Source organism: Muntiacus reevesi, chromosome 11 (genome assembly GCF_963930625.1).
Source record: "Muntiacus reevesi chromosome 11, mMunRee1.1, whole genome shotgun sequence".
In the NCBI taxonomy this organism is placed as follows: Eukaryota; Metazoa; Chordata; class Mammalia; order Artiodactyla; family Cervidae; genus Muntiacus; species Muntiacus reevesi.
Genome location: NC_089259.1, coordinates 67,235,970 through 67,261,852, shown reverse-complemented (window position 1 = coordinate 67,261,852; position 25,883 = coordinate 67,235,970). Strand labels below are relative to the sequence as shown.

The 25,883-nt window shown below is 43.7% G+C and overlaps 1 protein-coding gene and 1 pseudogene across 1 annotated transcript in view; both read right to left on the bottom strand.

Annotated features, from left to right (window-relative positions):
* Positions 1–218: 218 nt before the first annotated feature.
* LOC136144149 (solute carrier family 25 member 3-like) lies at positions 219–13,938 on the bottom strand (annotated as a pseudogene).
* A 3,108-nt stretch (positions 13,939–17,046) lies between these two features.
* The window catches only part of LOC136144148 (ATP-binding cassette sub-family C member 4-like), a 146,454-nt gene continuing 137,617 nt past the window's right edge, over positions 17,047–25,883 (bottom strand). The window contains 2 exon segments of the mRNA XM_065901807.1: positions 17,047–17,229; positions 25,732–25,866. Coding sequence (XP_065757879.1) covers positions 17,122–17,229; positions 25,732–25,866 — 243 coding nt within the window. The 3' untranslated portion in view covers positions 17,047–17,121.

Here is a 25,883-nt window from a genome sequence, read left to right as displayed (position 1 = left end):
GGCACTATTTCCTCTAAGATCTTTTTAGCAACCACTATTGCTGTCTCTCCCTTAGCGGGGAAGGCTTCCACCCATCCTGAGAAGGTATCTACCAGAACCAACAGATAGGGATACCTGTACTTGCCTGGCCTTACCTCAGTGAAATCTATCTCCCAGTGTTGCCCTGGCTCTTCCCCTCAATACCTCATTCCCGTGTGCTGCTTTTTTCTCCTGTCCTCATCAGCTGGCACTCTTTGCAAGCCTGGATTATCTCTCGTTCAGTTGTATTTTATCAACACGCAGATTCAGTCCATACCCAAGCTTCTTCTTCAGAGACTCTGGCATCTCAGGGGGAGGAGGGCGAGGGAGCCTGAAGTAGACCTTCACAGAGTGCAGTCAGAGTGCCGATCATGATGATGCGGGCAAAGAGTCTCTTCCATACACCTCTAAATCCAAGTCTCTTGAGGACCTGAGAGGTTCTGCTACCCTTCTCTTTATTCAACACAGACACCATGGAATCAGCAACAGTACATTCAAAGCAGGATCTGTCTCATCCAAAGAGGAGCAACCCCCTTGTATACATTTTGGGAGCTGCATCCCTCAGAGTGTAACCTGGTTGTTTGAATTCGAACCTTAGCAGCTTCCATAGGAGCCAGAGCAATGTTCAGCACTGGCAGAGGCAGCCAAATACAGTGATGTGCGCCACAGATAGGCATTTTCCTCTCCAAGCATGTTGCTGTACAAAACCTTGAAGACTTCATAAAAGCCAAACTTGCAGAGCCCCTGCAGGGAGTAGCCAATGAGGGTCGGGGCCCATCCTTTGGCCAAACCACGGAAACCATCCTCTTTAAGTGGAACTGAAAATCCATTAAGAATGCCCTTGTACTTCTGTGGGTCCGCCTGCATACGGCATTTGGCCAAATCCAGAGGAACAACAGCAGTGTGTGTCAGACCACAACTTAAGACCCCACCAAAGCCACACAGTGCATAAAACTTCACGGAGCCATATTCTACCACGGCAGCTCCCGCTTTCCTTTGCCCATCTTAAGACTTTTCGTGCCGCCAGGGCCTCCGCCAGTATCTCGCTGCAATCATGGAGCTACAAACAGCTGGAATGGCTTATTTGGGTTAGGCAGGGCAAGGGCTGGGGCTTCTAGTAGGGCCCGTCTGAGTGTCTGGAAAGCCTGTTTCATTGGCTCAGTCCAAGTCCAGTTTGGGGTCTCTTTACTTCCTTCATACAAGGGCCGGGCCTTCTCAGCAAACCCCATGATCCACAGTCTGCAATATCCAACAGTCCCCAGAAACTCTCACCTGGCGGGGGGTCTTGGGCTCTGGTATCTGCAATATTGTTTCCTTCATGGCCTGGGTTAGCCACCTTTGCCCCTGCCTGATCTTTTACCCCGAACAGGTGACCTCTTGCCGGGCTATTTGTGTAGCAGAAGGACCTCTGGGTGGCAAGTCCGATATTCGTAGAGGTCCTCACTCAGAGCCTCATTAAACAAGGTAGGGGAGTTCTTGAACCCCTGTGGGATTACCGGTTGGCCTTCCCCCTCGGTTCACTCAAAGGCAAATATCTCCTGGCTCTGGGTCACCAGGGGTAGGCTGAAAAAGGCATCTTTCAAGTCCAACACAGTGTACCAAGTGTACTCAGGCAGCAAACTGCTCAAGAGGGTATACAGGTTAGAGACAGTGGGGTGTATGTCACTCACCCGTTTGCTGACTTCTCGCAGGTAATCTGTCCCCCCTGGCTTCTTCACCGGCAGTAAGGGGGTGTTCCAAGGGGATTGACACTGCTTGAGAATTCCAGCATCCATGAGCCGTCGAATGTGGGGAGTGATTCCCCGCTGAGCTTCCTGGCTCATGGGGTACTATCTCACCCTCACAGGAGTTACCTAGGCCTTTAGCTCGATGACGACCGTATGTCTGTTTGGCCAGTCCCATCCCTGCCGTTTCAGCCCAGGCCAATGGGTATTTCTCTTAAGGCTAGGAATAAGAGATGTATCGGCTGTCCAAGTCCATCCATGACTGTCATTCTCCCAGCTCTGTAGGCTTAACTGAATAAAACCCAATGGCCTCTCCTTTCTTCCACAGAATCTTAGCATACTGCTATGACACAGGAATGGGATCTCATTTCTCTCCATTTCCTGCTTTAACCATTCTCTCCCCAAGAGTTCTCACCTGCTTAAGCCTCTCTCTAGAAGGGACAGATGTTTTCAATAGCCCACCACTGATCAGCAAAGTAAAGTGCCACAGCTGTGAGTGAGTAACTTTCTGGGTCAGATCTCCACCATAGAGAGGTACAAAGCCTACATTTGACAGGCTAATTCCAGATTTTCAGGGTCCCCATACCTCAGATCTAACATGTAATCTTCAGCAGAATTTTCCAGTTCCTCATGACTGATCCACAGGGAATGCCATCAGCCACAACAAGTCTCTTCCAAGTAGAGGGGCTGGGCATTCTGGTATCACCAAAAACGAATGGGACTCCTGGTGGGTCCCCAGATCTTTTTGTCCCCATGGCTCCTTGCACCAATCTGGTCTACCATGAAGCCAACGGGTTTCCCTTCCACATATATGGTTACCCAGGGTTCGGGGAGGGGTGCCGAGTCTTGACTCCCCTAGTCACTGTCTTCCCCCGCATATAGAACTCGAGTTCCAGGGGAGATTCTCTGTCTCTGGGTTGTACCTCTCCTCATGTCCCTCTCAGGGCACTCGTTTTTCCAGTGCCCCTGTTCTCTGCAGTAGGTGCACTGATCTTCAGGGCCTGCTTTTTTGGTTTCTCCTTTTCTCTCGTCCAGGGGTCTTGAGGTTCCCTCAATTTTGTCTGGGCTAGCTCCCTCTGGTTCTTCCGCTTTTCCCTCATTCTATATTCTCTATCTTCCTTCCTGATCTTCTCAGCTAATTCCCTTTCCTCCCGTCAAATTCATTCTTCCCTTTCTTCTGGGGTCTCCCTATACCTTTTCAGCTACTTTCAATAAATGTCGTCTGTTTTGTAATTTCTTCCTAATATCTGGGGCTGCCTGATTTACAAATGCTAACAGAACTGCAGCACGTGACTCCTCAGCCTGGGGGTCCATAGGTGTATATTGCCTGAAAGCTTCCATTAACCTCTCTAGGAAGGCTGCTAGGCTCTCAGTGGGACCTTTGCCAAATTTGTCAGCTTTCTTGCTGTGGCCCGCAGGCCTGCCATCAGAGTCTGGCGGTACACTCAGAGACGCTCCCTACCTTCCGCTCGCTCAAAATCCCAGTTAGACCGCAACAGAAGAAACCCCTCGTCCACGAGATGAGGCTGGGCGGTTGGCTTCCCGTTGACCCCTGGGACCCGTTTCCGCGCTTCTGCTAAAATTCACTCCTGCAACAGCTACTGACAATCGTAGTTAAAGGAGAGTTTCACCTGGTTGGGCTCTAGTTACTGAAGCTCATTTATGGTAGGGCTTTCAGAGTCCGCCAGAGTGTAGCCCTGGCCAGGACTCATCAATTGCCCCACAACCATTCGCCTGTTCACTGAAACTCCTGCCTGAGAAACCAGAGACAATGCTGGCACACACACAAACATGGACAAACACGGAGAGCCGAAAACAAACACACAGACAAATGTCAGCCGACAACACAGTTTCAGGCCCCTTGACCAGACCAGACTCGGGATCAGGAGAAGAACTCTCCTTCCCACAGAGCCAGCTGCCTTCCAGCACACTTGCTGGCCTCGGCCTTACAGCGGCTAGAGAAAGCTTTCTCCTGGGCCAGATACCTCCCTTGCTTTAGAGCAGGGCCCCAGAATTACTCTGGGCTTTTCCTGTGCCAGATACCTCCCTTGCTCTACAGCAGGGACCCGGATTTACTCTGGACTTCCTGTCCTGAGACAATGCCAGCACACACACCAAAGACAAACACACGGACAGCTGACAACACAGCGCTGGGTTTTCGGGCCCCCTGAGTTTTCCTGAGCACCGGTGCTATTATCTATCCTTCCCCTCTGTCCTGGAAGTGTTCTCTTCCCCAGGTAAAGGGATCCCGGACGAGCCCCCAAATGTTATGCCCGAAGTCTGAATCCCTGAGCAGGAAGAGAGAAAGCCTCCAAGACAATGCAACTCGCAGGAAGGGAAGTTTATTACTGACTCGAGCCAGGACTCCCTGCTGCAACCAACGCAGTGGTGCAGGTCAGAGAGCCCCGAGCCCAACCTGTTACACAAATTTATAGAGTGGGAAGCAGATTGGTTACACGTTTGCAAAACAATTTCATTGGTCAATACTTTTGAGTGGGCGGGGCTTTCCTGGGGGTTTCCGCCCCGTTCCTAATTTCCTAATTGGCAAACATCAGTGAAAGCTAATTGGTCCTAATTGGCAAACAGTGGTTATTGTTAAGCGAAAGCTACCTGATAGTAGGAAGGCCTACTCCTAATCTAAGTTGCGTTACTTCTGCTCACCTCACACTAATGGAAAACCTGATTGGAGAAGGAAACGGCAACCTACTCCAGTGTTCTTGCCTAGAGAATCCCAGGGACAGCGGAGCCTGGTAGGCTGCTGTCTATGGGGTTGCACAGAGTTGGACACGACAGAAGTGACTTAGCAGCAGCAGCAGCAAGGGAAAACCTGATGCCTTCATAAAACCATTAACAAAAAGGACTAGTTGCTGAGTGAACTGGAGAATATGCTTATAAATTTTACTGTTTTTATCTAAGATATTAGTGATTTAAGTTAAGTTTTTCCTAACATGAAAAAATCCTTTCCCTCAAGCTGATGATGACTTACAACAATTTGATAAATTACACTTTATAAGTAGAATTAAAACATGTGTCTTTTCTTTATACCTGATTCTTCCCAAAACTGGAAACTCTTAGGTTCCCAGAAGCTGTGTTAGATAAATAAGGAAGGCCACCTCCTAACAGGGGTGACTCTTTCACATCTAGTTGAGTGACACATGTTCTCTGAACTCAGTTTCTCGTCTGTAAAATGGGTATTGAAAAGTAATATCTGGGACTTCCCTGGTAGTCCAGTGGTTAAGAATCTGCCTTGCAACGCAGGGCAGTTGGTTTTAATCCCTGGTCAGGGAACTCAGAGCCCACATGCCAGCAGAGCAACTAAGCCTGAGCACCGCAACTATTGAGCCTGCCCGCTCCACATAAGTCCATGCACCACAATGAAAGATCTCGCATGATACAACGTAGGTCCTGAATGCCACAACAAAGCCCCAACAAAGCCAAAATTAAAAAGCAAAAGTAATAACTAGCTCATGGAGTTCTTGTTTATGTGCAAGTGCTTGTTGTAATTTCTGATGCAGAAGGGATGTTCAGTAAGTGGAGGTTATTATAGCAATATATTTTATCAGAATATTATATTCATTGTCCTTGCTATGGTATGAATGCTTGTGCTAAAGGAATGAAAATGGAATCCCTGAGGTTATAGCTTAAAGAATATTGGTGCTCGCATAAACAGCACAGTTTGCAAGAAAACTTAACCAACCAAATTTTCCTCCAGAGAAGAGAGATTGAAACCCGTCAGAAGAGAACAAAGGTGTGGGGACAAGAGGTAGAGAGTTGGCGACCCCTGTCCCCAGTGGTCAACATCCTCAACCTCCCAGGCAAGGGCAAAGTAGAGGGGATACAGGATATCACAACCCCCCCCCCCAAGTACAGCTGGTTCCTTACCTCCTGCTAGAAGCCAGGTGAGTTGGTTGCTTTGCAGAGGAGATGCCCATACCATCATCTTGTCTTACAAGTAAAATAGAAAAACCTGATTTCCCACTTGGGGTCTGGAAAATTCAGAAAGGGGGAGGCAGCAGGCTTACAGAGCCTGTGAACCAGGATGAGAGAATGCCATAGAGGGTGATGAAGTGTGTGCCATCCATCTGGGGAGCAGATGAGAACTCAGTTACATCCTTCCTTTAAAATCCCACAGCAGAGTTGATTTTAAAAACAGAATACATTTTAAAAAACATTTACCCAGAAAAGTGGAAACCAGACTTTGGTAAAGTTTAAGAAACAACACCAGGAAGATAAATAAGAACTCTTCCTAAAACTAGATCATCTGCTTTATAATCAGGTTAGATTTATAGTCCCTATTCTTCATCCTCCACATTACAAGTGATGCAGGAGAAGGAAATATCTCATCTTAGGAGATGTGGGAGTACCAGGGACCAGCTCCCAAGTGAGGGTCTTTGGCTTCCTGTGGGAGAGAGTTGAAGAGACAGCTGAAGTAGAATGAAATGGATTTATTCAGGGAGACACACACTCCATAGTCAAAATATGCACCTTCTCAAAAGGTGAGAGGACCCAGGGTGTTAGTTATCATGGGCTGGGTAATTTCATACTATAATAAGCAGAACGAATGTTCTTGCTATTCCAGGAAAGGGGCAGGGATTTTCAAGAACTGAACAACTACACACTTTTGAAATGGAGCAGGACCCTATGGTCCTTGCCTGCCTTTTGTCTGTTGAAAATCTTTAGTCAAAGAATAAGTTTAATTCCAGAAGTGCAAACATGCAGATACAAAGAAAAACAGTTAAAGGAGACCAAATAATAATAATATAGTCATTAAGCATAGTCACTTCAGTTCAGTTCAGTCACTCAATTGTGTCCGACTCTTTGCAACCCCATGAATCACAGTATGCCAGGTCTCCCTGTCCATCACCAACTCCCGGAATTTACCCAAACTCGTGTCATCGAGTCGGTGATGACTCCAGCCATCTCATCCTCTGCCATCCCCTTCTCCTTCTACCCCCAACCCCTCCCAGCATCAGGGTCTTTTCCAATGAGTCAACTCTTTTCATGAAGTGGCCAAAGTATTGGAGTTTCAGCTTCAGCAGTCCTTCCAATGAACACCCAGGACTGATCTCCTTTAGGACGGACTAGTTGGGTCTCCTTGTAGTCAAGGACCTCTTAATTCCTTCCCAAGGGCTATAGAAAATATTCTGAACTGTATCCTGTGAGCTGTCTTATAGGTACTGAAAATCCCTCCAGGTAAAAGAACTACATGATGATCAGACTATAGTCATGACATAAGATGCCACAGTTCTTAGAATGGATCCTGAGAAATGGGAATAAACCAGCCCTGGAACTGAAGAGTAACTATACTTAAAACAATCAAGATGAAGCTGGTCAGACTACCAGTGACCAATCTCAAGATGACTGGCAGCGCTGACTCTGCTGTTTCTACGTGTTACCCTCTCCCTCTGTCAATAAAAGCTCTTGTCCATTCATTCTCAAGGAGTGGGCAGTCAGCCTTTGGACAGGTGCCCACCCACCCCCACCCCCCCACCACATATGGCATCCAAAATAAAGTAAATGTTCCTTTCTACCAACCTGGCCTCTTTATTGGCTTTTGAGCACAAGAAGCCAGACCCGCCTCTTCGGTATCACTTTTGGCTTTCTATGGTCAGCCTTGGAACTATCACAGCAGCTGTCATGGTGAGACAGGAGTGAATTTTAGTGTTATAATGAAGGTGAGATAAATTAAAGGTCAGAGGCCACACCATACTCAACACCATCTTGATTTTAGCTGGTTCAAGCCAGTTTTTGTGGGATCCTATTTTTCTCAATATCTGTGCCCCCTTCCTTCCTGTCTCACAATCATAGAAACACTGTTTCCAGGGTGATGAGGCTGTGTCAGCCTCTCATCTGGGAGTCCAGACCTGCTTCTCTGTGTATCCTGATGCTTAGGCCCTTCCCTTTCCCATGTAACCAATACCAGGTTGTCTTCCTCAAATGAAGGGCACCACAGATTCCCACTTATTTCAGAAGAAACATCAAGCCCCAGCCAAGAGGGAGGTACCTTTGGGAAAAAAAACAAAACTGATTATATCAATAACTTCCCTTTTGAATTTTCAGGCATAGAAGAGAAATTTGTCTCTTTCTCTTCATTAAGATTATCTCCAAAGTTAACAAAGGAAACAGTCATTAAAGGTAAGCTGAGGCCTTTAATATTCAGGGAGGCTGGGCTGTGAAGGAACAGTCACTGATAAAGCCCATCAACCATTCCCTGGGAGTAAAGTCAGAATCTGGATAATGAAGTGAAGTTTACCTTTTATCTTTCCCTTTGTGCTGAGTCTTGTTTCACTTACTCACAGGGCGCCTCGTGCAGAAGCCTCACACCTGGTCCTTCGGACGAGACTCCCTGGTGTGAAATGGCTGTGCCGACACCTCAGCTCTGAGGGCCGTGTGCAGGGTCTCTGCCCCTGGCCCTGTGATTCAAGACAGCGGCCAGGGGGCCGTGTGCAGAGATGCTGACCCAGCACTATGATCTGGAGCCACAGGCAGCACAGCTGAGCCTGTCCTGTGAGAACCCACCCATCCCCCAGCTGACAGGAATCACACATAGCAGTCCCAGGGGTGCTTTCAGGAGAAAGCCTGTCCTCTATAGCACATTCTATGGACACAAGCCATATCTGAGAGAGGGGCTTCCCAGGTGGCTTAGTGGTGCCAGTGCAGGAGACTGGCATTGATCTCTGGGTCAGGCAGATCCCCTGGAGCTGAAATTGGCAGCCTGCTCCACTATCCTTGTCTGGGAAATCCCATTGACAGAGGAGTCTGGAGGGCTGCAGTCCATGGGGTTGCAAAGAGTCAGATGTGACTGAGTGAGCACACATACAACTGGCAGAAGGAACCCTTTGGCCTTTGGGGTCTGACTGGGGAGGGTCGGTAACAAAATAGGAAGAAGTCAAGCCATCTTTGGTTTTCCTGGTGGCTCAGATGGTAAAGAATCTGCCTGCAATGGAGGACACCCAGGTTCAATCCCTGAGTTAAGAAGATTCCCTGGAGAAGGGAATGACCTCCCACTCCAGTATTCTTCCCTGGAGAAGTCCATGGAATTCTGGTGGGCTATATAGTTTGTGGAGTCACAAACAGTCAGACACAACTGAGCAACTTACACTAGTTCACACTTTCTAGCAATGAAAGCAGCTGCCATTTGGGAAGACATGAGATCTTTTGCCTCCAACAACGGTTCTCACTTGGCTGCAGGGTGGAATCACCTGTGGGGTTTTAAAAAGTGTTGACTCCTGCCTCCCCTCCCCCAAGATTCTCATTTAACTGAGATGAGGCTTCAGCACTGGGATTTCAAAGAGCTCCCCTGTAGTCAAGTTTACAAACCCCTGGCCTTTGCCATACTGACGATATAAAGAACTTTACCTGGTTGAGGAAACTGAGTAAACTGATAGAGTGATTCTGCAGGAGCAGGAGTGTGCGTTTCTGTGTATAAGGTGTAGATAAGGTGGGTGAGGTGGGGGCCTGTGACCCCTTTTGCCCTGTGTGAGGCCTTCCTGGCCCCTCTTTCCACGGCCTTTGCACACTGCTCACCTCGACAGTGTGGTCACAAGTGGGGCACAGTTTTCCCTGGAGGTTTCACCCGAGCCCCACCTTAGGTCAGCACAAACTTATGAGCACCTCATCTACACCCTGCACACGGAAACTCACACTCCTGCTCCTGAAGAATCACTCTGTTTACTCTGTTTCCTCATCCAAGTACAGTTCTTTATATCCTCACTTTGTGCTAGTTCAGCACAACCCTATGAGCTTGCTGGGAGGGAAACCCTGGGGACTGTAACAAGGTGAGCAGCTCGGCAGTAACTTCAGGAGCTGCTCCTGCGCAGGGAAGCTCAGGGAGCTCCGGGTCACTGGCCAAGCACGGGTCTGGCACACGCCTGTGACTGGAGCCTTCCTGTGCCTGGGGTTTGAGGTGTGTGTGTGTGCTCAGTCCTGACGACACTCTGGGACCCCGTGGACAGAGGATGGGATTTCCCAGGCAGGAATACTTGGAGTGGGTTGCCGTTTCCTCCTCTAGGGGCTGTTGCCCTACCTACGTCTCTTAGATCTCCGGCATTGGCAGGCAGATGCTTTACCACTAACGCCCCCTGGGGGTTGAGGAACTTGTTCTTATCCTCCAGTGACAGGTGCTTCCCGGGCTCAGTGGTAAAGAATCCGCCTGCCAATGCAGGAGACACAGGAGACGTGAGTTGAATCCCTGGGTCCGGAAGACTCCCTGGAGGAGGAAATGGCAACCCACTCCAGTATTCTTGACTGGAAAATCACATGGACAGAGGAGCCTGGCAGACTACAATCACAAGGTCGCAGAGTCGCGCATGACTAGCACAGCCAGTGACAAGTGCCTATGATACCGAGCACCCGGAAGTGCAGAGACGTCAGGTAATGCGCGTCCCAATAAGCAGCAGCCGCCCCTTATTCTCCTCTGTGTGGCAGGATGTGTCTTTACTTTATCATGTTTCATTTTAACACAAGCTCAGAAGGTGTTAGGATCCCCATCTTACAGACAACGAAAAAAAAACCCCAGAGTTTAAGGACCCTGATCAACGTCATTCAACTCCTAACTGACAGATGCAGCCTCTGTCCCAGCTCCTCCTGTGTCCTGGCAGGACCAGGAGGTCTCCCTGCCCAAAGACCTGCTCAGCAGCTTCAGCCTGACCCCCCCCCCCCGGGTGGGTCCGTGTGGTCCCTCCAGATGCCCGCAGCCCCTTTGCTCCTATTGCCCCTGACTCAGGTCCTTCCTTCTGCAGAGCAGCCCCCGAGAGCCCCACGGTCGGCAGGAGGACACCCTTGCCCTGTTCTGTCAGGTTTTCCCTGCAGCCAGCTCCTAGGGGTTGGGTTAGGGCAGGTTGTGAGGAGAATCAGGAGAGAAGCAAGAACGGTGTGAGCTCATGGTCGGCACCTTCCTCTGACCTGGGACCTCCCTCTCTTGATGCTTCCCGCCACTCGGGTCAGCTCCTCTCCATGACCCTACCCCATTGCAAGTGCTCCTGTAGCTCTGCTGTGGGTCAGAGTCACCAAGGGAGGGGTCAGAATAATATTATGATTCAGGGGGTCACACAAGTGGACCCTTGGAATTTGAATTGTTATCAAGCAGCCTAGTGGATTGGGATGCAGGGGGTCTCTGGACACACTTTGAGAAGCATTAACAGACCTGTCACTAACATCTGTGAGCCCTGAGTAGAGAATGAAGCCCATCCTATATGTTTAAATATTTTAAAGTTATAAATCAAGCTAACACACTGTCAAATACACCTTTGTAACCACCTGGCAGGCTGGGATTCCTGTACCCTGGAGTTTGGAGCCAGGAAGGCAGGACAGCCGTGGGGGTCTGCCCCCAGACCTCCCCCGGCTCTTCCCACCTCTGGCTCTGACCCTCTTTGTGCCCTGGGAAATTTGCTGCTCAAGCAAGAGCACCCCCAGCCTTCAAGTCCAAGCTCAGGCTGCTCTCTTCCCCCCAATAAATGGCTGAATCTTGGCCTCCTGTTTGGCTGGGACATGGGCCCCGGGAGGGAGGCGGGCACTAGCGCTGGGAGCAGGGATTCTAGAATCCAGGTGCCCAGAGCACGGCCTGGAGGGGGCGGGGCTCCAGGTGACCACATCCCGTGGTCCTCTCTGTGTGCCCCTGGGGAGGGTGCAACCACAGGAGGACGGAGCATGGCCTCTAAACCAGCGCTTCTTTGACTGTACTGTGAGCAGGACTCCCCTGGGATCCGGAGATTCTGAGTCAGTGGGTCTGGGGTAGAAACGAGATTCCATGTTCCTAACTGCCTCCCAGGCCAGGCCAAGGATGCTGGTCCATCCTTAGAACAGAAGAGCCCTAGGGCAGGGTAGGCAGACTTTCCCTGTAAGCAGTCAGGAAGTCAAAACATTTCCACGCTTTGCGGGCCATATGGTCTCTGCTCAGAAAAACGTCTACTTCTGCTTTATTGACCACACTAATGCCTTTGACTGTGGATCACAACAAACTGTGGACAGTTCTTAAAGAGATGTGAGTACCAGAGCACCTTATCTGTCCCCTGAGAAACCTGCATGCAGGTTAAGAAGCAACAGAAGGAACCAGACATGGAACCACTGCCTGGGTCAAAATTGGGAAAGAAGAACAAAAAGGCTGTACATTGTCATCCCACTTATTTAACTTATATGAAAAAGAAAGTATGTATATGTATAACTGAATCACTCCCAAATAGCAGAAATTAACACAACATTGTAAATCAGCTATACTTAAGTAAAATAAATTTTTAAAGAAGAGAAAATGCCAAAGGTGTCAGCAGGTGCATTATTAGTATTGTTTACTCTGGTCACTTGCTTAGCCTGGTGTTTGCCAGATTTTTCCACTTTAACACAACTCTTCCCTAAAGAATTAATCAAGGAAGATACTTTGAGTCTATGAAAATGCCATGCCTCCCCAACCCCCTGAACATTCACTGTATATTCAGTCAATGATGAATTTTGTCTGAATTATTTGTGATGACTGCCATATGATACATTTCTGTCAGCCTGTCTGCATTTGTAAGTTGGTATTCTATTGCAAAAAAGAACTTACCCTCCCTCCTGTCTATTTTATGTCTTATCAGAATCAGTGTAAACTCATGGATTTTTAAAAATTTTATAGTTGTAAAATGTAGGGTTTAAAAACCTTCAATCCTCTGTTTATCATTACTTACTTATAATATTTCTAATGTAATGTAAACTCCATCTCAGAGACTCATTTTTTGTTTAAGTAGTCTGAAAATTTTAATTTTAAAAGTATTTTTTACATAATATCCTTCATAATTAAATATGATTAGCTTTTGAAGTAAACACTGTTTTGGAATACCCAGAGCTTCCACCAATTGGAATGGATAAGTGTGAGCATGTTTGCTAAGTGAAGAGTGAATTTAGTCAGAACAATCCAGTAAACTTCCTGTAAAACATACTCAGTGTACCTAAGTCTTAATTTTTGTTCTTCTTAAAAAAATCACACAATCCCAATTTTGACTCCTAAGGAAAGTCATTTGGGCCTGGAGTATAGATGGAGGTCTCATTGAACTCAGGCATGTATTCCTTCTAGTAATGTTTTTCAGTTCTAAATTAAAAAAACTATGTATTTCTCCCAGCTTTTCAGCATACATTGCTGTTTTAGTTTTGGGGGGAAATTCTTTTTTTCCTTACTACACTAGGTTTAAAAAACAAAAGCTCAGTTAACCCATATTCTTTTTGTTTTTAAAGGAAAATTAAGAGGTTACACATAAAACCCTGTGTTTAAAAAACTCTGAAGGCTTTAAAGTGGTCTGTTGTGTTTCCTGGGAACTTCTTCATTAGGACCATGATGCTGATTCAAGAATAGCCTCAGTATAAATATAAGCATAGTATTGTTTTTAGACTTGAAAAAAAAAAAAAAGAGCCCTCCAAACTTGAAGAGAAATTTAATTATTTCTAACTTTTTAATGCTATTACAAATATTGATAATGTATAATAGGGCCTTTTGAAAACCTGTGTGGTCTAATTTTAAACATAAATATGATGGGAAAAAAAGGCAGTGCTGGAGAGAGTAGTACTGATGGGGCACTGATCACAAATCCAGCATAGTTCAAAAGCAGTGTCTCGCACCTGTCTGGGGTTAAGAATCAGTTTTATGTAATTTTACATTTTCAGCCCACTGCAACCTAATCAATGATCCACTGTGCACGGCTAGTGCTCAGCTCAATCATGTGCACCTTCCCTCTGCAAATGCAACAGTCACACTGGTCTCTGGGCTGTTCAGAATCCCACCCCTCCTGAGTGTAGATGTCACAGCAATAACAGATGGCTGCATGTGTCTAGTTTTCTTGAATTTCCTGTGCTTATTCCTGACATAGTTACAAACAGGTCATAGACTGGCACTAGCCCACAGGCCATGCTGTGAGTGTCACTGTCACAGTTCCCTTTGCAACAACCCTCTGAGAATTGTACTAACCTCACTTCAACTATCAAAGAAACTGAGACACAGCGGGCTTCCTAATCTTAAGAGCCCACAATTAGCACATAGAAGAATCATAACCCATCCAAGTCAGTGCCCAGAGGAACCAGTAACTGTCTAAAAGCCTGACTCCAGAGCGCGTACTCCTCGTGTGCATGTTTCATTTTTATATGTGAAGGAGGAAGAGTTTGGTTTAGGCCATTAAGTGAGGACCTCCTCAAATACATCTTCTGTAGTCTACACACCTCCTTCATCCACATCCATCTTGCTCTCCTCTCCTGGTGATTAGGAATCACCAAGGTCAATGATTCCACCTTGTGTCTTTGGATGCTCTTGGTCCATCCATCGTCCCAACCAAAGAATTGTTCAAGGGCAGAAACTATATTCATTTTTCAGATGAAGCTAAGATTCAGAGGTTGAGACACTTACCCAAGCATGTAACTATGGCTACATGGCTATGGGGTGACCAGAGCCCATTTTGTCAAGGATGGTGCCAGTTTATTTTCCTGGCACCTTGGTTGGTTACTGCTTTCCTTTCACTCTCAAGTGTCCCATCTGGACAGTACATTCTTTGGGCACTCACATGGCTAGTGAGGAGCAGAGAAAGAACTGGCATGCAGATCTGTGACTGACTCCAAGACCAGGGCTTTCTGTTATCCCAGGCTACCTCTTAAAATTTCAAAATTATGAAGTTGAGAATGAAGGTTTGTTCTCAATTACCGTTAATTCATTCATGCATTTAGCAAACATTTATGGAGCACCTGCTATGTGACACAGACTGTGCTGGGAGATGGAATTAAAAAGTGAACAGGGCACAGTTTAAAGTCTTTTCTCACTTAGTTTCATAAGTAAACAGAATGCTTATGAATATTCATAGTTAAGGCAGGTTACATAATTTATAGGACCCAGTGCAATACAGAAAGAACAGGGACCCTTGTTTAAAAATGAAGTATCTCAAGATGGTGACAAGATTACACTACCCAAATATTGTTCAGTTTAACAAATGAGAGGTGGTCAGGGTATTACAGAAATCCAAGTTCTGGGATAAAGATTAATCTTCAGGTGACAACTGGGCTGATCCTAGAGATGAGGCTATCTCCTCTACATAGACCTTCTTCTCTACTTTTTTTAGACCAAAGGGCACTGAAAAGAATCACTAAATCATCATTTTGACTTACGTGTCAGTCACCAAGAATTTCCCCCATAGCACATCGTAATCACCCATGTCTGGAACTGTGACACATGCTGTTGTATAATGTGGCGATGGGCTGCCCAGACCTCTCTTCAAGAACTTGTTCTCCAGGTGCTGGAAGTGCTGTCAGTGGGCAGTGTTCAGCCACCAGGTCTTCTGGGGGCAGCTTCTATGCAATGTCCCATCCAGGTGGAGGTCCCATCCTGGCCACTAGACATGTCAGGATAACCCTGAAGGGCCATCTTACTCCACCTCTCCATGGAGTCAGTTAAGGTTGTCTGGCCAGTGATGCAGCTTGATCTTTCCCTCTGCTCTGTCCTGTTTATTCCCTCCTGATACCACAACTGTTGATCCCAAGGGCACCCCCTGATACATATCCCAGCACTAAACTCCATCCCAGTCTGCATCCCAGAGAACCAGCCTGCAACACATGTCAGAAAACACTCTAGTACTCGGGAAGGGCTTTTATTTGAAAATCACTGATCACACACATACTTATAACATTTCAAACCCCCCAAACAAAATACAAAATGAGATTAACAAGGACTTTTTTACAAAATGGAATTAACAAGGACTTTTTTACAAAATGGAATTAACAAGGACTTTTTTACAAAATGGGGTTAACAATGACTTTTTTACAAAACGGGGTTAACAACGACTTTTTGTGTGAATGTGGTTGCCTTTGATTTAAAATCCACAATCTCATGTTGTCTGACCAAAATGACATTATGTTGTTAATAAGAAAAGAAAACTATTATGTTGAATCACATGAAAGTCCCACGGTATGGCTTATAAAAAGGCTGAATGTGAGCAGTTCCACATGGGTCAATCTAATAGAAAAAATCCACTAACATTTGAAATTTAGAGAACATTATACTTATGAATAACTCATGGGTAAAGTGTATAGTTAATGAATTAAATTAGGAATTAGAAAATACTATGACTATTGATTGGTGGTGAGTACCAAAACTTGCAGGTTACAGCTAAAGTGGATCTTAGTGGGGTGAAAAAGTTGGCTTTATATACTTATATTACAAAAATGATGACATTATTAATCTGTTTCAAATTTAAGAATTTATAGGAAAAAAACTCAAAGTAAAGGAAAAGTTGAAGTAAAGAAAGAATGCTACAATGAACTAGGGAAAAAAGAGCATCAATCAAACAAAAAGTTGATTCTTTGAAAACAGGAAAAATTTATGCAAGATTATTTATTTAAAAAAAGAAGGCTCAAAGAAAATTAAAAGCCAAAATAACACAGTTAGAGATGCTGCAAAGATTAAACATATAAGATATTATGAATAAATTTATGCCAATTAAGCTCAAAATCTCACAGGAAACAGAGCCACTCCTAGAAAAATGAAATTTATCAAGGTGACGCTGCAGAAATAACACACTGAGGAGGAAGCACATAATTACCAAAAGTTACCCAGACAATGATGGCTGCACAACACTGTGAATGTGATTAATGCCACTGCATTGTGTGATTAAAAATGGTTATATGGCAAATTTTATGTTATATATACTTTACCACTATTTTTAATGTAAAAAAATAAAAGTCTCTATCTAGAAGACAGTCTAGCACACGTCTGTCCTTCATTAGCAAAACCCTAGAAGGGCTCCTATTTTGAGAATGCCTATTTTCTCTTCCTTCTCTCCTAGAACATATAATATTGTCCTTCTGTATTTTAACCATATATCTATTTTTTTTTTAAGGGAACACCTCTCTCTCCTATGATGTCACACAAACTATAGTATATTGCATGTTTTTCCTATCAGTTTTCTCTGTAGTATTTTAACCAGAGGTCTTTTAGTAGAAAAATGGATCCAGGTCATGTTCAAGGAAGTGGTGACACAAAACAGCAGCTTCATACAGTCTTCAAGTAAACAAAATCCCTGATATAATCAGAAAGTAATAGGTAATTCTGGGAACAGTAAAAAAACATCTGGGAAAATTTTGTCTCAAATCTTAGAAAATGAGTTTGGTTCTGGAGTCTCTCAAGACACAAAATCTGGGAGACGGCTTTTATTGGTGGCCTGTGCCTTTCATTTGCATAAGAAAGAAAACTGTAAAACATATAAATAAATATAATAAATCCTTTTTCAAGAGCTTGAAATCTTGAGTGAAGTTGGAGAACTAACATCTTGTAATGTGTAAATATTTGTTGCTAGTGTAAAAAAAAAGTAGAATATAGTTTATGCAGTGCAAAACCTATTGGAAAAAGAGCCTTTGGAGTAGACATGAACTCATGGTAGAATCACAGTATTGACTCAAAAATTGTGAAGTCTGAGGGCTGTCCACTGGAAACATTCATAACCACAAGGTCACTGTGAGTGATATCTGGCTATCTCCTTTTGAAGTACACCTGAGGGAGAAAAAGACAACAACAACATGTTTAAAAGTCTTAAAGTCCTCCTCCTAAGGCTACACATTTCTAGGTTTCCTTCTTCATGTGAAGCAATCATATCACTAGTGGAGGCATAGTTTTAAAAAACCAGGGCAGTATTTATTCTATGGAGGAAATAGCCCCACTAAAACCCTCAGTGGGGCTGGGTTTAATGCCAATCAACCTGTAGATCTCCTAGATTTCTGATCATTCTGATTCACAGATATGCTTTATCACTACAGGAAATTGATAAGGAAAATCATTTATTCCCTGAAATAAATTAAAAGCAGAGTAACAAAGAGGATAAGAAATCTAGCATCTGAACAGGGTTTGTCATTTTCACCCATAAAAGGAGCACAACAGGTTTGGATGTTAATATCAGATTGTAATCTTTATATTTTAAAAACTCTGACTGACAGGCACTGAAACACTGGCATATATGTATGAAATATCCTGGTGTTTAGTTTGTGTGCCATAACAGTTATAGAGCCTATAGAAATGTGATCTGTGGATAGTGGGCCCCAAGAATGAAAGGGCATCAAAAGCTTTAGCAAAGAATCAACCAAGTGACTTCTCTAAAATGGAAGATGATACCCAATAATAGGATAGTTCTCTGCCAGGCCTTGGAGTTCTTGAATTCTACCAATTTCTAACTGAACTGGAAGAGATACAGGTTTTCTCAGGGTAATCAGAACACAGAGAAAGTGAAGAGCTGTCAAGGTCCACAATCATCCATTTTCAGTAGCTGTATTGTATCTCAGTTCCTTAACAGATGCACATAACAAAATAATGTCAGAGCGTGTAAAGCCTTATCTCTTAATGTTTTCGGGCAAAAAACTACTTCAAGTGTAACTCTTTTTCCTCAAAGAAGAATGTGAAAAGTTTTGTTTGAGTCTTTAAACCAGAAAATGTATCGTCTATCAGAGGCTGACTTGTGTCACAAACTGGGTTGCTTAGACACATGATTCAGATCTCTTTTATAAAACCTGACTACAAGGAGATCCAACCAGTCCATCCTAAATGAGATCAGTTCTGGGTGTTCATTGGAAGGACTGATGCTGAAGCTGAAACTCCAGTAATTTGGCCACCTCATGTTAAGAGCTGACTCATTGAAAAGACCCTGATGCTGGGGGGGATTGGAGGCAGGAGGAGAAGGGGACAACAGAGGATGAGATGGTTGGATGGCATCACCGACTCAATGGACATGAGTTTGAGTAATCTCCGGGAGTTGGTGATGGACAGGGAGGCCTGGCATGCTGCAATTCATGGGGTCGCCAAGAGTCGGACATGACTGAGCAACTGAACTGAACTGAACAAGAGCATTTGTGGGTGCTATAAATAAAGTTATTGTCAGAGAGAATGAACTTCACACACTAAACAGAAAAGCACTAAGACACCTACCTTCATAGTTAGTGCACTTTCTTACTCTCTTGCTGCTAGCATAACCTGCTACCCCCAAACAGCTCTGCCTACAAAATGCCATATGTTTAAATGTCACTTAAGTTAAGGAGAAAAATAAACCCTCCAAGAATGCTTGAGCCCCGCTGGCTGAAATCTGAAGCTATTTCCATTATAATGGAAGCATATACAAGCAACTCCTGCAGCTCAATTCCAGAAAAATAAATGACCCAATCAAAAAATGGGCCAAAGAACTAAACAGACATTTCTCCAAAGAAGACATACAGATGGCTAACAAACACATGAAAAGATGCTCAACATCACTCATCATCAGAGAAATGCAAATCAAAACCACAATGAGGTACCATTACATGCCAGTCAGAATGGCTGCTATCCAAACGTCTACAAGCAATAAATGCTGGAGAGGGTGTGGAGAAAAGGGAACCCTCTTACACTGTTGGTGGGAATGCAAACTAGTACAGCCACTATGGAAAACAGTGTGGAGATTTCTTAAAAAACTGGAAATAGAACTGCCATATGACCCAGTAATACCACTTCTGGGCATACACATGAGGAAACCAGATCTGAAAGAGACACGTGCACCCCAATGTTCATCGCAGCACTGTTTATAATAGCCAGGACATGGAAGCAACCTAGATGCCCATCAGCAGATGAATGGATAAGGAAGCTGTGGTACATATACACAATGGAATATTACTCAGCCGTTAAAAAGAATTCATTTGAATCAGTTCTAATGAGATGGATGAAACTGGAGCCCATTATACAGAGTGAAGTAAGCCAGAAAGATAAAGAGCAATACAGTATACTAACACATATATATGGAATTTAGAAAGATGGTAATGATAACCCTATATGCAAAACAGAAAAAGAGACACAGATGTACAGAACAGACTTTTGAACTCTGTAGGAGAAGACGAGGGTGGGATGTTTCGAGAGAACAGCATCGAAACATGTATATTATCTATAGTGAAACAGATCGCCAGTCCAGGTTGGATGCATGAGAGAAGTGCTCGGGCCTGGTGCACTGGGAAGACCCAAAGGGATTGGGTAGAGAGGGAGGTAGGAGGGGGGATTGGGATGGGGAATACATGTAAATCCATGGCTGATTCATGTCAATGTATGACAAAACCCACTACAATAAAAAAAGTAATAAAAATAAAAATAAAACTTTTGGTTGGGGTTGGGAGGGTGGTTAATTGCATACCATCAGCCTCCTCCATTTTATTAAGCTAGTCATATTTTGTGATTATATCCTTATGTACTCTTTTGGTGAAAATAAAAGGAAAAAAGAAAATTCATTTCATTTTCTACTGCTTGATATTCTTTCTAAAATCATCTGGATCCTTTCTCCATAACCCTTCTCAATATAATTTTTATAAAGAAAAATATTTTTTAGCAACTTTTAATTGAAAAGCACTTTGCTTCATGGTCTGAAATATCTGAACTGAATATTGCAAAAGAACTTCAGTGGTTGGGGACCCCTGATTTTGAGTCTCTAAAGTTTTCTAGCAGAACTATGAGTATATTTGGAAGACAAGGCTTCTGTCTACAGTCTTTTTAAAAATGATCCCACTTTTACACTGTAAAACACTATACTCTCAAAACACAAGCATCTGCTCTCTCATCTGATCCCCATAATAACTCTGAAGAAGACAGCAGAGCTGTAATTCCTGCTCTACACACAGGTGAGGACCTGAGGGACACAAGGCCATGTGGATGCTAAGTGTCTCCTCCACCTATTCAAACTGGTCCAGGCTCATAGAGCTAGCATATTAGGATTTTATAACCGCTGCGTTGTATTAGGTGAACACTGAGAACAGAGAAACTTCAAAAAATCTCGACCAGGTCTGCTTCATCACAGAATAAAATGAATGGAAGGCATTCATCCTTTGTTATGGGCTGAACTGTCCTGTCCAATTTTACATGTTTAAATCCTAAGCCACCCAGTACCTCAGAATGTGACTTTATTTGGAGGCAGGGTCTTTAAAGAGGCAATAAAGTTAAAATGAAGTCATACAGGTAGGTCTTAATCTAACAGACTGGGGTTCCTATAAGAGTGGATCAGGACACAGGCTCACACAGAGGGAAGATCATGTGAGGACAGAGAGAGAAGACGGCATCTCCAAGCCAAGGAGAGAGATTTCAGAGGAAACCAACCCTGCCGACACCTTGACCTGAGACTTCCAGCCTCCAGGGATGTGAGGTAATAAGTTTCTGTTAAGTCACCTACTCTGTGGTACTTTGTATGGCAGCCCTAACAAATTAATGTACCCTTCAGCTTTATGTATCTAAAAGGTACATTTTCTGCTATTTCATGGATCATCTACAGGGGTCAATCAGACAGTGATCAGCTCACCTGAACTGTATGTTTAAAAAAAATGTGACTTGGAAAAGCATCTTTTCTCAGATATTGGGTTTTCTTTTCAGGTGAATGAATTCTGCTCTATTAGAGTGAAAACCTTGTTGAATTAGGCTAATGTTCCCAGTGTTGCAGTTCTCAACAATGCATTGATATCTGATGTTTGCACATTCAAAAAAGTGATAATCTGACAGCTCATCTAAGAGGATGCAGAAATAATGCCAAAAAGATATTCAACTGGGATGAGAATCAAGAAATGTATTTATTTCTATAGAGATGTTCTGATCCGGTGGCAGGACTGGAATCCAAGAGTGATGTTCTGTCACACTGTGAACTTGGGGAGCAGTGTTCTCAGACTCAACACAGAACACAGTACGTAGGACAGCATGCAGCCTCCCCCAGCAATTGCCCCTCTTTGCTCTCTGGACCAGCTCCAAGACCTTAGGTGAGACCTGGACCCACTCTCCTCATCCATGACATGGATAAATATGGACCATCATGAGATTAAGTGAAATATTATATGTGAGAACTGTATAAAATAAATTATAAAGAACTACACAAATGTAACATCATTAATATTGTTAAAGTAAGTGCAGGATTATTAGAGCAGGATTCACAAGATTTCAAATTCTATGGCCTATGTCTGCTCCTGTATGTATGTTACACTTGATTTAAAACATTCACTGAAACAAAAGATTTCTAATTCTGAGTCTGCTGCAAATTAGCTTAACACCAGTTATATACATTGGGCCACCTTCCTTCTTAGGGACCTTAGTTTCCTCACCTGTAAAATGAGGGCGTTGAATCCTATTATCTTATATTATCTGGACTGATCTAAAATTCTGTGATCTATTTCTCATTACTCGATGTCTTGATAACATATAACAATAACATAGTTTATTTTTTAATTTATTTATTTTAATTAGAGACTAATTACTTTACAATATTGTGGTGGCTTTTGCCATACATTGACATGAATCAGCCACGGGTGTACATGTGTTCCCCATCCTGAACCCCCCTCCCACTTCCCTCCCCAGCCCAGTGCACCTCCCTTCAGCGTCATCCCAGTGCACCAGCACTGAGCGCCCTGTCTCATGCATCAAACCTGGACTGGTGATCTATTTCACATATGATAGTGAGAGAGTCAATTCCTAGGCAGATTGATAGGAAGTCCAGGGGTCCCCAAGGAGAGAGGGGTCTGGAATTCTCAAGGAGGAAGAAAGGACAAACTTTTTATCCCTCTACATTCCTTAGTATTATATAACAATAATGTATCCTGCTTGAGAACAATCTCTGGAAAAAACCTTCTGGCTCATCCTGTTACCTTAAGGTGTAAATCATGGGAGTAGGTCTAGTGAGGTCTTTACAACCTCAGACATTCTTTTGATTCACTGTAGTAACTAATTAGAGAGTATATAACTCCATGGCTAACACTAGCAAGGGGGTACTCTTTCTGCTCCCTTCTGATGCCTATGTCAGAAACTTTCTCTATCTCCTTTATACGTTAATAAAACTTTATTACACAAAGCTCTGAGCGATCAGGCCTCGTCTCTGGCCCTGGATTGAATTCTTCTCCTCTGGAGGCCAAGAGTCCTGGCATCTTTTCCATGGTTCAGCAACAACCTTTCAGTAATATACATGTTTCAATGCTATTCTCTCAAATCAAATGAAGACTTTGACACATAGGTGGGTACATCACTTTTTGATGTGAAATGCCTAAGGTGAAAGAGGAAAAGGGGTTTGGAGATTCCTGGGTCTCTAGATCTTAGGAGGGAAGGTCTGACTGGGAGACATTCTAGTAGGTGAAAGCACCCTGTGAATTTAAGTCATAAAAAATACAGAGTTCTTTGTTCAACTTCTCAACATTTGTATATAATATAAGTATTTATGAAAAGTTCAGAACACAGACATCCTTGTCCCTAAACATAGGTACGAACTCCAACTCCACCAACACTTCAGCCTGCTCTGTGACCCAGGCAATTTCCTATCCTATGAGCAGTGGAAGGTCCTGCTCTGCATTTCCTTTATTTCTAAGGAGGATTGAGATGAGATTGTGATGAAGGGAACTTAGATCACATTTTAGATCAATCTTTCATATAGAAATACTTAAGATACTGAGACATGTTTTCTTTAAGACATATTTTTTTTTTAATTTTATTTTATTAGTTGGAGGCCAATTACTTCACAACATTTCAGTGGGTTTTGTCATACATTGACACGAATCAGCCATTGAGTTACACGTATTCCCCATCCCGATTCCCCCTCCCACCTCCCTCTCCACCCGACCCCTCTGGGTCCTCCCAGTGCACCAGGCCCGAGCACTCGTCTCATGCATCCCACCTGGGCTAGTGATCTGATTCACCATAGATAATATACATGCTGTTCTTTTGAAACATCCCACCCTCACCTTCTCCCACGGAGTTCAAAAGTCTGTTCTGTACTTCTGTGTTTCTTTTTCTGTTTTGCATATAGGGTAATCGTTACCATCTTTCTAAATTCCGTATATATGTGTTAGTATGCTGTAATGTTCTTTATCTTTCTGGCTTACTTCACTCTGTATAATGGGCTCCAGTTTCGTCCATCTTATTAGAACTGATTCAAATGAATTCTTTTTAACGGCTGAATAATATTCTATGGTGTATATGTACCACAGCTTCCTTATCCATTCATCTGCGGATGGGCATCTAGGCTGCTTCCATGTCCTGGCTATTATAAACAGTGCTGCGATGAACATTGGGGTGCACGTGTCTCTTTCAGATCTGGTTTCCTCGGTGTGTATGCCCAGAAGTGGTATTGCTGGGTCATATGGCAGTTCTATTTCCAGTTTTTTAAGAAATCTCCACACTGTTTTCCATAGTGGCTGTACTAGTTTGCATTCCCACCAACAGTGTAAGAGGGTTCCCTTTTCTCCACACCCTCTCCAGCATTTATTGCTTGTAGACTTTTGGATAGCAGCCATCCTGACTGGCGTGTAATGGTGTCTCATTGTGGTTTTGATTTGCATTTCTCTAATAATGAGTGATGTTGAGCATCTTTTCATGTGTTTGTTAGCCATCTGTATGTCTTCTTTGGAGAATAGATCAATGGAACAGAATAGAAAGCCCAGAGATAAATCCTCGAACCTATGGACACCTTATCTTTGACAAAGGAGCCAAGGATATACAATGGAAAAAAGACAACCTCTTTAACAAGTGGTGCTGGGAAAACTGGTCAACCACTTGTAAAAGAATGAAACTAGAACACTTTCTAACACCATACACAAAAATAAACTCAAAATGGATTAAAGATCTAAATGTAAGACCAGAAACTATAAAACTCCTAGAGGAGAACATAGGCAAAACACTCTCTGACATAAATCTCAGCAGGATCCTCTATGACCCACCTCCCAGAATATTGGAAATAAAAGCAAAACTAAACAAATGGGACCTAATGAAACTTAAAAGCTTTTGCACTACAAAGGAAACTATAAGTAAGGTGAAAAGACAGCCCTCAGATTGGGAGAAAATAATAGCAAATGAAGAAACAGACAAAGGATTAATCTCAAAAATATACAAGCAACTCCTGAAGCTCAATTCCAGAAAAATAAATGACCCAATCAAAAAATGGGCCAAAGAACTAAATAAGACATATTTTAAATATTACACTAGTAATCTTATTCTACACACAAGTGAAAATCTGGGAAATGCAGAATAGTATGAAAAAGGGAAAATACACCCAAATTTAATACTCAGAAATAAATTTTTGATGGTTAAGCTTCATTGCAGACAGCTGGAAGCCTCATCCTACCATGAACCACAAATGTCAAGGGGCAAGAACACCAAACCTTTCTTCCTTCCATCTATCTTCTCATCAACCCACTTCCACATTGTTCCAGAAAGAATTACAGGCAGGTGTATGACAATGGCTAAGTCTCTTAAGCCAGACCTCAGTTACCATCTCACCTTTGTTTAGGAAGGTGTCACGTGACCTGAATGTTACCCATAGAGAACCTTCCTCACACCATGTACAGTGCTTAGTGCTTCATACACCTCATCTCTGAGAAAGTGCTTTGCAAACCTTCAAGCACCACTCTGACCACAGAGTTAAGGTACTGTGGGTTCTTGATTTTTCCTGATGACAATTTTACCTTCTAGAAGGTAGAGGAAGCACAGTGGGGCAACTGGACCTAATTCTAAACAACAAGGAATTACAGATAAAGTGATAATATCAGGTAGACGTTTTCCTTACAGATTAGAAAACAGAAGAGACCTACACCTTTCCCTGGTAGATCTTCCTAGAGCTAAAATATTCTAAACTGTTTTCCCTTAAACTCTCAAATTTCCTGGATATTCCTTGATAGCACTTTTAGTACAAATGTGCTGAGCACCAATCAGAATGAATGTGAGGGTCTGCAAAATGAATTTTTTTTTCTCTATGAGAATCTGAACCTAGAGTCCAAAAGTGTGGAAAGTCCAAGCTGACATCTCTTTCTCAGGCCCAAGTGTGCACACAGAGAAGAGCACACACATCCATCCCCAAATCTGCTGCAGAAGCTCAGCAGGCCTGCCTTCAACCTGCCATGTGTTGTTAAGACCCAGTCATGAGACTTCCTCTGTGGAGACTTATAGGGGGCACAGAGTGCTTGTTATCAGACCCCCAGTGGAGATTGTGAAGATTAAATCCTAGAAACAAACTTTAATTACAACTCCCCACAGCGGGCTCACCTATTTCGCCCTTTCAGTGAGGGCAGCGACTTCGGTCTCACCCAGTTGCTGCGCCATCTTGTAAAATAGACTGTTTTTATCCTTCAGCAAATCTTTTGGCCATCCAGATTCTCTATATATCCCTGAATCCAAAACCTGTTAACAGCAGAAAG